Source organism: Solanum tuberosum, unplaced genomic scaffold, assembly GCF_000226075.1.
Source record: "Solanum tuberosum cultivar DM 1-3 516 R44 unplaced genomic scaffold, SolTub_3.0 scf00020, whole genome shotgun sequence".
Taxonomy (NCBI): Eukaryota; Viridiplantae; Streptophyta; class Magnoliopsida; order Solanales; family Solanaceae; genus Solanum; species Solanum tuberosum.
Window position 1 is genome coordinate 652029 of NW_006238946.1, and position 11669 is coordinate 663697.

At 31.7% G+C, this 11669-nt stretch overlaps 1 protein-coding gene across 1 annotated transcript; it reads left to right on the forward strand.

Annotated features, from left to right (window-relative positions):
* The first annotated feature begins 4527 nt into the window (after positions 1–4527).
* On the forward strand, positions 4528–6159 carry LOC102596274 (peroxidase 72-like). Its single transcript, XM_006340610.2, has 4 exons — positions 4528–4891; positions 5050–5241; positions 5333–5498; positions 5578–6159. Exons 1-4 carry the CDS (start codon positions 4667–4669, stop codon positions 5991–5993), a joined length of 999 nt encoding a protein of 332 aa, XP_006340672.1. The 5' UTR covers positions 4528–4666; the 3' UTR covers positions 5994–6159.
* The last annotated feature ends 5510 nt before the right edge of the window (positions 6160–11669 follow it).

Sequence of the window (11669 nt, forward strand, 5' to 3'; positions counted from 1 at the left end):
TCAAGAGATAATTCATTTGCAAAATGTTGCAAATAATTTGCCAAATGTATTTGGTGGCCCATCAAAATAAAGTTTTGTAAATCCTCCATCAAAATAAAGGAATACAAAGTGGTAGTACATTTGGTACATTTGACCTCTTAAAGTGATGTTGAGGTGAGTCACATAAATTTGATAATGCCAAAGCATGACAATGAGTTTCTGATAAAAACTTATGGAGCATGCACAAATGGTTATGGTTCATTTCTTGAAGAAAATATGACTTGTGTTCGTATGGATAAGGACATGTTCATGTATTGTTGCAAATGCTCCAATAAATAGTCCTTAAAGGACATAGTCTATGGTACGCCAAAAGTGTGATAGACCAATCGATTCCAAACGTAAATCTCCTTGAGGAAGGAGATGAGCAAATTATCAAAATGGTCATGATAATGAGGTAAGTGCTTTGAAAGAGCACTATGACATAACACTTCATAAAACCTTGGCAAAGGTTCAAGTACCTGAAAATGATAAAAAATGAAGAGATCTCGATAAGTTATGTCTTATTGGAATCGATATCAAAATGACCGTTGACGGTATCTTTGATATGAAGTAGCACTCAATGCTATAGATGGTTACGAGGATCTTAAATTTAAATCTGTCATATAGTGTGGACAGATAATTATTGGCACTATTCAAGTATATTTTGTTTCACTTAGAAAATTGATGTTTTTGATCATAGAGTTCATGGATCAAAATACAATGTCAGTGTGGTACAAATGAATCATTGTGCGAAAGTATAACTGTAAGATATAAAGTGCAGTTTGTGCCTCTGGGCATAAAGGGTTTTCGCAAAAATCCTGACAATATGAAATGGAGATATATTCTCCCGTGGTGGATGCAATGAGACTTGTTTCAGTCTGGCAATAGATGAAATACTTGAATATGCATAATGAATGATTATTATGTCTAACTAGACGATGAAGGTTATATGAAAATCCTTGAAGGATTTAAAAGGTCTTAAAGCAATTTCATTGAGTACCCAATGGTTTTGAGACTGCTTAACACAGAGAAAGAATCTTTTTGATCTCATGAAAATGATTTTAAAATGTCATGTATTAGTGCAATTGGTGCACTTACAGATTGCTGGTTATGCAAATGCTAGAAGATTATTTGATATATATGTGTGATTTTCTTTCAGAAGAAAAGACGAGCTTCAATAAAATTGAAATGATCAATCCCCGAGTCAGAAATAATTTGACTATGTAGATGCATAATATTTATTTGATCTGCATAAAGCTCGATCGCAAATGACTATTATTTACATATAGAGACAACAATATCTTGGAAATTCAAAGAATCACATTAGTAACCACTTTTTCAAATCATGCAAAAATAATATTGATCTATGAATTAAGTCGGGAGTGTGTTTGGTTGGAATCATGATCTATCATATTCAGAAAATATGTGATTTTCTTTTGAAAAGGATATTTCAACCACCATATACGAAAATGATATATAGCTCAATTGAAGAGAGGATACAATCAAAGGAGATCAGACAAAGTATATTTCACCAAAAGCCTTTTTCACACATGATCTTCAACAAAATGGTGAGATAGACGTTCAAAAATCCATTCAAGTGATAATCTTGTAAACTTATTCCCTAAAGATTGCCAACATCAATATTTGAGAAGTTGTGATACAAGATTGGAGTACATTGTTTTCGAGATATCAAGTAAAAATTTTATCAGGGGGAGAAAAATACGCATTATACTCTTTCCCTTAACCATGGTTTTATCCCAATTGGATTTTTCTGGTAAGGTTTTTAACGAGGCAACATTCAAAACGTATTAAAAGATATGTGTACTCTTTTTCCTTCACTAGGATTTTTCCCACGGGGTTTTTCCTAGTAAGGTTTTAACGAGGCATATTATCTATGGACATCCAAGGGGGAGTGTTATAAAATAATATATTGTGGATGTCCACTACATCAAGAAGTTACTCCATTACTTTCCTCCATTATGAAGATAACCATAATCTCCACCTTTATAACCATTATTCTTGTAATCTTTCACTTCCATAGCCTCCCCCATTATATTCATGTTAATGTCATGTTTATGACTAACCTTTTGTATGCCTCTATGTTACACAATAAATAGAGGCAGAAGGATTCATATTGTAGAGACTTGAACACTTGGAATAATAAGAAAAGCTCTCATCTCTTGTCTCCCTATTTCTATTGCTTTCATCTTCTATATTTCTTGTCTAATTTTGTTTTAATTTTACAGCATTTACTAACTTCTAAAATCATATCAATAATGACAATTAAACTAGACCAAATACATGATTAGATGTTACAACTTATCATTTTCCACTTTTTAATGAGTTTTAATTGTTAACCCTTCTAGATTTTATAGCTCATGAAATATTGAATAATTATTTTATCCTTCAAGCAAATATTATGTTAAGAACATTTAAGTGAAAAATATAAATATAAAATCTATAAACATAATAAATAAATAAAAGTTAGAATTAAAAAAAATAGAACAGTGGTAGACGTAAAGCCATAGTAGGTGAAAAGGCAAACCAATTGACTTCTCTCATTTCTATATTCATTTGAATTGATTATGAAATAAATGACTCTTCTTTTCAGTTTTCAATATATTCTTAGCAGCTCTATTAGTGAAAAATTAGGAGGAAAATTTATTAACAATTATTTGGTTCCGTTTTGTCAACACAACAATATTCATCTATAAAATTAGGTATTTATCTTTTTTTCTCTATTATATTTGTATTTTTTCACAACTTTTGAGGTACACAATTTCTCCCTTTATGAATTGAATATATAAAAGGTCAATCTACTGCACTTTTGTGTTTATCATCATATAATTCTTATGTAATTTTTTATTTATTGATTATTCTTTCTTATTCAGTTTAATATATTGCTTGTTTAACTTATTTTTTTCATTTTGTATGATATGTATATTTTATTGCTATTCACAATAGTTGGATTGATGTCACAAATGCTTTTACTTTTTATACATGAGATAAACTTAAATAAATTTATGTGGTAGTAGAGGTCAAACGTGCAACGCACGTTCTCAGGACAAGTATTTTAATAAACGCCGATTTTTATTTTTCTAAGAAATTGTCAATAACGTAGCTTAAAGTACATAACAAAAAATAAAAAAATTATCTTTGTTTGACCATCTTGATTAAGATTTAGGTGAATGCAATATAATTTAGCTGAAAAAGTTGACTATATCATCTAGTAAATAGTATTCAATATAAGTAATAGGTAAATCTAATATAAAATTATACTAATGAAATTCAAAACTTGCTCATGAAATTGCGAAGAGGAAAAACAAAAAGGTATCTTCATGAGATCATACATGTTTAATATATAAAACCAAAAAGAAAAGAAGAGGAATTAAGAAATGGCGTGTGTAAATAGGACCTGGAGCAATTGAAGTCAAATAATAATTCCTCTTTTGTCAACAAAGCAGGTGGATTCTGTCCCACTTTTATCAACTCTTTTTGTTATATAGCCATGTTTATCATCTTTGCATCCCTTGAACCAAAGCAATCAATTAAGCTGTGTGTGGAGTTGACTAGATCAAGTCATTATTTAGCGCTTAAATAATTTTATAACTTAAATTTCCCTAAAGATCTTCTCGATGGCATGATGCAAACAATTAATAAATCTGGATTTTGGGTAGGAGAGGACTAAGCCAATTCATGTACATTAAATATATATTATTGATTTACAGAAGAACCTTGAATTTTTTCTCCTAAAAATCATTTGATTAAGAAACCTTGATTATTTTATTCAATTAAAATTTGGATATCAACTACTCCCTCTATACCATATTAGTTGATCATTTTTCATCTTGTACGATGCTTAAGAAATCATAAATAAGAAGATAATTTACTAAATCACCCTTAATTAAACAACTTTGTGATAATTTTACAAACAAATACAAACACTTTCAAAAAGAATTAATTGCAAGGATAATATAGAAAAAAATTAATTAATACTTTCTTGATTTAGTAAGGTGGACAACTAATATGGAACAACTATTTTTAGTGTAATGATCAATTAATATGAGAGGGAGTATTTCTCTATCACTTTTGACATATCAAGAAAAGACAATTTATTCTTTCATGTTTTGCCCTTAATAGTAATGACTTATTCCTCAAATAATTTTTTTCAACATTCAACGCTAAACATCAATTAATATGAATGATATGATAATATAGTCATATCAATTATTGTTTGTTAAGAAGCGTGCAAAGTTCAAAGTGGACAAATAAAAGTGAATAGAGAGAAAAAAAATATTGCCAAGTCAACAATTAGTAAAATAAGTAGTCATGATCAACTTCATGTCATGCATTACAATTGAATTGATGTTGCAACATTTACAGTAGCTGGTGAAGGTGTTTTTACTATCATGGACCAGATCAATCATCATACTTGTTAAAACACAAGTTTGCATCAATTGGTAAATAATGCAGAAATAAATATACTAATCCCAACTAAAAAGTTACCAACTCCATTTATTTCTGTCTCTTCTTCCATTGAACACACTATATATACTAGTGAAACTCCATTCAATTTCATCACAGCAAGCTAGCCTTCTTCAATATTTTATCTTCTTTCTACAACAAGTCCTTAGAACTTAAGTTCAAGATGGCTCAGTCTACGAGCCTCTTCGTTCTCGTAGCTCTTCTTGCTTTTGCACCAATTTGTTTCTCTTTTAAGAGTGACAATGATAACCTATACCCGCAATACTATTATAAATCATGCCCACAAGCACAAGAAATTGTCAAGTCTGTTGTTGCCAAGGCTGTTGCCAAAGAAGCCCGAATGGCTGCTTCGTTGCTGAGGCTCCATTTCCATGACTGCTTTGTCAAGGTAAAACATCTCTCTGTTACTAAATATTTGTCACTTTGTATTATAACAATGCACACTAGTACACAACTGAAAATTACTTTTGCTATGAACAAAATATAGAGATATGTGCCATAAAAAATGATAGGCTAGCTAATCATTTTTCTTACTATGCTTTGTAGGGGTGTGACGCGTCTTTGCTTCTGGACAGCAGGGGAAGCATAGTAACTGAAAAGAGATCAAACCCCAACAGGAACTCAGCTCGTGGATTTGATGTCATTGATGATATTAAATCTGCACTTGAGAAAGAATGCCCACAAACTGTCTCTTGTGCTGATATCTTGGCACTTGCTGCAAGGGACTCCACTGTTTTGGTAAGTAAAGTCGCATAAAGTTGATCACACTACTTCTCTAGGAGGGGCGAAAAAAAGAAAGAAACAGAGCTAATTTTATTTTGTTATTTAGGCTGGTGGACCAAACTGGGAGGTTCCATTGGGAAGAAGAGACTCCAGAAGTGCCAGTTTAAGTGGCTCCAACAATGACATTCCTGCTCCAAACAACACATTTAACACCATTCTCACTAAATTCAAGAGGCAGGGGCTTGATGTTGTTGACCTTGTCGCCTTATCTGGTATAAGCTAGTCCCTTTAATTTCTTTGTTACTACATAGTTATTCACATGTTTGAAATCTAAGATGTATTATTATGCAGGGAGCCACACAATTGGAAATTCAAGATGTGTCAGCTTCAGGCAAAGGCTCTACAACCAGTCAGGAAACAGTAAACCAGACTCAACTCTGGATCAATCTTATGCTGCCCAATTGCGCAATAGATGCCCAAAATCTGGTGGTGACCAAAACTTATTCTTCTTGGACTTTGTTTCCCCAACAAAATTTGATAACAGCTACTTCAAGCTCTTGTTGGCTTCAAAGGGTCTGCTGAATTCTGACCAAGTTCTTACTACTAAGAGTGAAGAATCATTAGCCTTGGTGAAGCAATATGCAGAGAACAATGCACTTTTCTTCGACCACTTCGCCAAGTCTATGGTTAAGATGGGAAACATTTCTCCTTTGACAGGTTCCAGTGGAGAAATCAGGAAGACATGCAGGAAGATCAACTCATCTTAAGTTGTTTTGTTATGTATCTTTCCATTAATAAGCTTCTTTATTGTTGTTTTGTTATCTATCTTTCCCCTGTTCTTTTTACATTCTTCATTTTTCGTCCTTGAGATCACATCACTTGTACCATCTGTTGTTTATCATGAATCTATACTATTCGTGGATCTTATTTTTAGCAGCTTTCACACTTCATTTTATCACAGGACAAAGTGAATTAATTGAAACCAAGAACAGAAGCTACACATATTTTTATACTTAATCAGTAGGCAAACATAAGTTGGTATAGAGATGAAGTCAAAAGCATACGATAACACATGAACTATATATAGTAATATTCTAATACCTTCAGACCAAATTAGAGAAAATATTATACTGTTAACAAGCCTCTTAATTATAGTTAAAAGAACAAATCAAGAAAACACTCACTAACTTTGGTAAGAAAATTTTCATCTTCCACTAATTTTGACTCCTTATTTATACATCAATTTAATTATATTTTCTGATTTCTCGTTGATATAATTTTAATCTTATTTAAAAATTTAATCAATTGAAATAAGAATATCCTTAATAAAAAAAATACATAGAAGATACAATATACACAAAAATAACTCGAGACAATATCTGAAAATTTAGTATTAAAAAAGCATTTTAGATCATATTTTCTAAATTAATGTTAACATATACCTTTATATTTTTTTAATTGAAATCTTGTAAACTAGCTTTGACAGAAAAAAAAATCTAAGTATTTTTTATTTAGTAAAGAGAGAAGTTTTTGGCAAATAATTATACCAAAAATGAAAAGAAAATGGAGAGGAAAGAAGATATTGTATAATAGTAATTGTAAAATATTTTAGAATAATTTCTGTTTTAAAAAAAATAAAGTTGGTCTCCTCTTTTTTTCTTAATTGTTTTGCTTCATTTTTTGGTCAGTTATAAAAATAAAAAAATAAAAAAACGAAGGATATTCTTAACTTTAGATTAGGAAAATGATATTAATGCAGGACATATATCATAAAAATAATGATATTAGAGAGGAGTCAAAATTAGTGAAAGATGATATTTTTCTTACTAAAGTTGGTGAGTTATTTTCCTAATTTATCTTCAAACTATAGTTAAGAGGCTGTAAAATTAACTTAATCTAAACCTTTAAATTATAAATATGACAAGTGTCACTTATTTAAATATGCACTTGAGGAAATGAACAGAAGATGTAATAGAGATGAGTCAAATCTCATTCAAACACCTTGATTTTTTTTTTAAATGTTTTTTTCTCAATATAAGTATTTTTACCTCTTATCAGTAATGTCAAATAGGCTTTAAATAGAGCGACACGGGCTGTGGCCAGCCTGGACTAGCTTAGGACTATTGTTGTAGTTGTAAAAGGCCATTTGATCTTTATGACAATCTTAATTACTTGGAGTGGAGATTAGCAGTCCAGGCTTGGAGCTCAGACACAGTTTGATGCCTATAAGTCCCAATTCATTTAAAACATGATAGTAGAATTAGAACTACTGCTCAATACCCTAATTAAGTTGCAAATAAATATATCTGCGCGACTTCGGGCGCCTGCAAATAATTGATATGGCCAATCATCAGTAACATTAATTAATTCTCCTGATGCGACTAAAAACTGTTTTTTCAAAGCATAAATCTTATTCCGTTCATGTTTGAAAATAGTAGCAGAGCAGTTCTCCTAACCCTTTTTACCTGAATATTTTTCTGTCCATTCATTGGACCAAAATTGGATTCACCTAATATTCACATTCACTTAGCCATTTGTAGATCAGCTTAGATTGCTGTGCTTATGTAACGCATGAGAACATACATACAACAAATTATACTAGTCATAGCATTTGCTTTGTTTGACATGATAATTTTTTCTTAAGTCTTGTTTAGACTATATATTTAAGATTTCCAACTTTGATATGTTTTACAAGCTAACTCTTTCGCAATACATAGAGAAAAAGTTGAATATTTCATATATAAAGCAGGTGTGATTCGAATTACGTATATCATAAATCTATTTCCATAAATTGAATATAGCTATTTGTGTACCTGAGTAATTAATGAATTGAGAAGTTCAACAAAAATTTCCTAGAATTGAAAAGAGGATAATAATAATAAAGGAAAACAATGATCAGATACATACTTTTCTAATAACATGGAGTAATCAAAGACAAATAATGTTGAGGCTCTGTTTGTCAAGAAAGCAGGTGCGGCTTCTATGTATTAAAATATTATATAAACTCTTTTGTTACTTTATATATTTCATGCCTTAAGCAATTAAGGAGTGTAGGGCTGACCAGATCAAGTCATTTTCTCATGCTTAATTTTTAAATATTTCTGTTAAAGATTTTCCTCTATAGCATAATAGCTGAGTATAATTTATTAAGTTTGATATTGGCAAGGGGAGGACTATAGCACGATTGATGCGTATATTATATTCAAATTGATTGACAAATAGATGAACTTTGACAATTGTCTCCCAAGAATTATTTGTTTAAGAAGCCTTGATTCTTTTCACTTTTATTTCCGATCTCATCAACTTTACAAGGCTCGAAAATAACTAAGTCAACAAGTAGTTAGTAAAGTGTAAGATAAAGAGTCGTAACCAACAATCCTGTCCTGCATAACAATTGAGTTAATGTTGGAAAATAGTAATATTCTAATACCTTCAGACCAAATTAGAGAAAATATTATACTATTAACAAGCCTCTTAATCATAATTAAAGAACAAATCAAGAAAACACTCACTAACTTTGGTAAGAAAATTTTCATCTTCCACTAATTTTGACTCCTTATTTATATCAGCATTTAATTATATTTTCTGATTTCTCGTTGATTTAATTTTAATCTTATTTAAAAATTTAATCAATTGAAATAAGAATATCCTTAATAAAAAAAATACATACAAGATACAAAATACACAAAAATAACTCGAGATAATCTCTAAAAATTTAATAATAAAAAAACATTTTAGATCATATTTTCTAAATTAATAACAACATATACCATTATATTTTTTTAATTGAAATCTTGTAAACTAACAGAAAAAAAAATCTAAGTACTTTTTATTTAGTAAAAAGATAAGTATTTGGCAAATAAATTATACCAAAAATGAAAAGAAAATGGAGAGGAAAGAAGATATTCTATAATAGTAATTGTAAAATATTGTAGAATAATTTCTATTTTTTAAAAATAAAGTTGGTCTCCTCTTTTTTTTCTTAATTATTTTGCTTCATTTTTTGGTCAGTTATAAAAAATAATTAAAAAAAACGAAGGATATTCTTAACTCTAACTTTAGATTAGGAAAATGATATTGTTGTGGACGCATTTGTGGGCAAAACATATGTGCGACAGAGAGCCAAATAACTTGATTTAATTATATTGTTAGTAGATTTCATATTAGTTTAAAATAGAATTTATGTTTTCTAGTTTCATAAGACTTCCTATTACCGTAAGAAGACTCATATTTAAAGGAGGATTTGAGGAATAAGAAGTACGCAGATTTTAATCAGAAACAAGAGATAGGAGTTCTCTCTTCCATTGAACTCTAAGGTTTCAACTTCCCTTTGATGAGCTGAATTCATATACAAAAATAGGTCGATCTAAGAATTCGAACAAAAGCAAGGAAATATCAAAGGCAGTTGAAATTGATTTCCCTGTTCATCGTCCTGTGACTCGACCCTTCTCTAAGAATCCTAACAATTTGGTACCAGAGCCTAACACAATGGACGATGAGATCAATTCCACGTTTCAGGAAGAATGTGTGATAACAGAAACATTAATGGACTCTAAACTTGCAGCGATGGAACAACGTATCAGTGAAAGAATTATTCAAGCTATTCAAGAACAATTTTCTAGCTTGGGAATTGGCTCTACAAAACTAACAGTCCATGGGGCAGAGTCCACAAGTGCTCCAACAATAGGTAGATCAACAAATTCGGCTCCTAGAGGTAATATGCTGCATATTGAATCGGTTAATCAGAATCATTAAACTAGTGGAAATTCCAATTCGACAATACCAAGGTATCCAAGGATGGATTTTCCTACTTATGACGGCGCCAACGACCCATTAATTTAGGCACATCGTTGTGAACAATTTTAAATCAACATATAGTAGATGCAAAAAAGGTTGGGGTCGCTGAATTTCACTTGTTAAGAGAAGCATAATTATAGTATTATCAGCTTAAACGAGCGAAGGACCCAATGAGTTGGAAAGATTTTCAGAAACGATATTTCCAATGATTTGGACCTCCTGAAAGCAGCAACCCAGTGGGTGAACTAGTCACGCTTCGACAAACTGGTACAATTAAAATTTATCAACGTCAGTTTCAAGAAAAGTTGACTAGGCCTAATGAGCTTATTCCAGAACAGTTGCACATGGAAATATTTATGGGAGGGTTGGATGATTCAATCAAATTGGATGCACAATTGCTCAAACCACCTGACTTATCGATAGCTACGAGTATAGCCAGGGATTTAGAGCAAAAACAACAATTGCAAAGAGTCAGTAACACTCGCAAAGCTGCATGGCAGCAGTCTCGGACGAGTCATGACAACACAGTGAACTCAGCAAAGTCTAATACTGGTCTTATTGGCTCATCTACCTCGACGAATATCCAGACTAGCAACCAAACCCTTTTTTTCAAGCGATTAACTCGTGTAGAAATGGCGGAGAAAAGAGCTAAGAGATTATGTTATAATTGTGACGAACAATATTCAGTCACTCACCAGTGTAAACGACTTTTATGGTTGGAATTGGATGATTCAGTTGATGATGCAATTCCGGAAGTGCCGGATGACTGCCCAAAAATTTCTTTACATGCAATTACAGGTCAAAGGCATGCACAAACTATGCAATTGCCTGCACTCATTAACAGACATCACATGCTTAGTCTTATTGATTCTGGAAGTACCCACAATTTTATAAGTTCTACAGCTACTAGTCGATTACTCCTTGATGTTTTTTTCTTGCACAACATCAGAATCTCCATTGCTAAAGAAGAGAAAGTTCAATGCTTGGTGTAACACCCCGACTTTTTGAAACGTCTAAAATTACTCGTATCTCCACGGAAAGACAAGGAGGGTGGGTAATAAATTTAGAATGATGTGGTATGTCCTAATTTAAGTGTTCAAGTGTTGCATCTCATGTTTTGAAGTTAGGTAAGTGGCAAAATAAAAGTTGGCGGAAGTTATCGTAAGTTCCTTCTTAAAGATTTCTCTGAAATTTGGGTCAAATGTTTTGGAGGTTTTCTCCCAATCTATAAAGAGTTATGGGGTCCACAAACTATCGAATCGAAGGTCTACGAGTCTAGTTTCCAACGCATCAAACCGTTCATTCATACGACTTCAGAATAGAGAGATATTAGCATTTTCGTGGGACTGCACAAGCAGGCACGTGAGGTGGGGCCCTAGGTCGGTGGAAAGTTGTATATATCTTCTTCTTCGAGTTTTTTTGTGCATTTTAAGCTAAATATACAGAGAAAACATAGAAACCCATTTTTAGGATCAAGTGAAATATAGATTTTCTCGACGTAAGTCCTTGACGAAAGTTGTTCTACGCGTTGGGCTCATCATCGTGGTATAATTTGTTTTATCGATTGCGTAGCATATCACATTTTAGAGTTGGGACAGCAGGGGTTTGAATATATTTGAAGGTTTTGAGGTGAATTACGAACCTAA

Bases quoted from the DNA above. Each gene is read 5' to 3' on its own strand.
- LOC102596274 (XM_006340610.2), top strand. From the start codon at position 4,667: ATGGCTCAGTCTACGAGCCTCTTCGTTCTCGTAGCTCTTCTTGCTTTT. The intron at 4,892-5,049 runs GTAAAACATCTC...TATGCTTTGTAG, and splicing joins TCCATGACTGCTTTGTCAAG to GGGTGTGACGCGTCTTTGCT. The intron at 5,242-5,332 runs GTAAGTAAAGTC...TTTGTTATTTAG, and splicing joins CAAGGGACTCCACTGTTTTG to GCTGGTGGACCAAACTGGGA.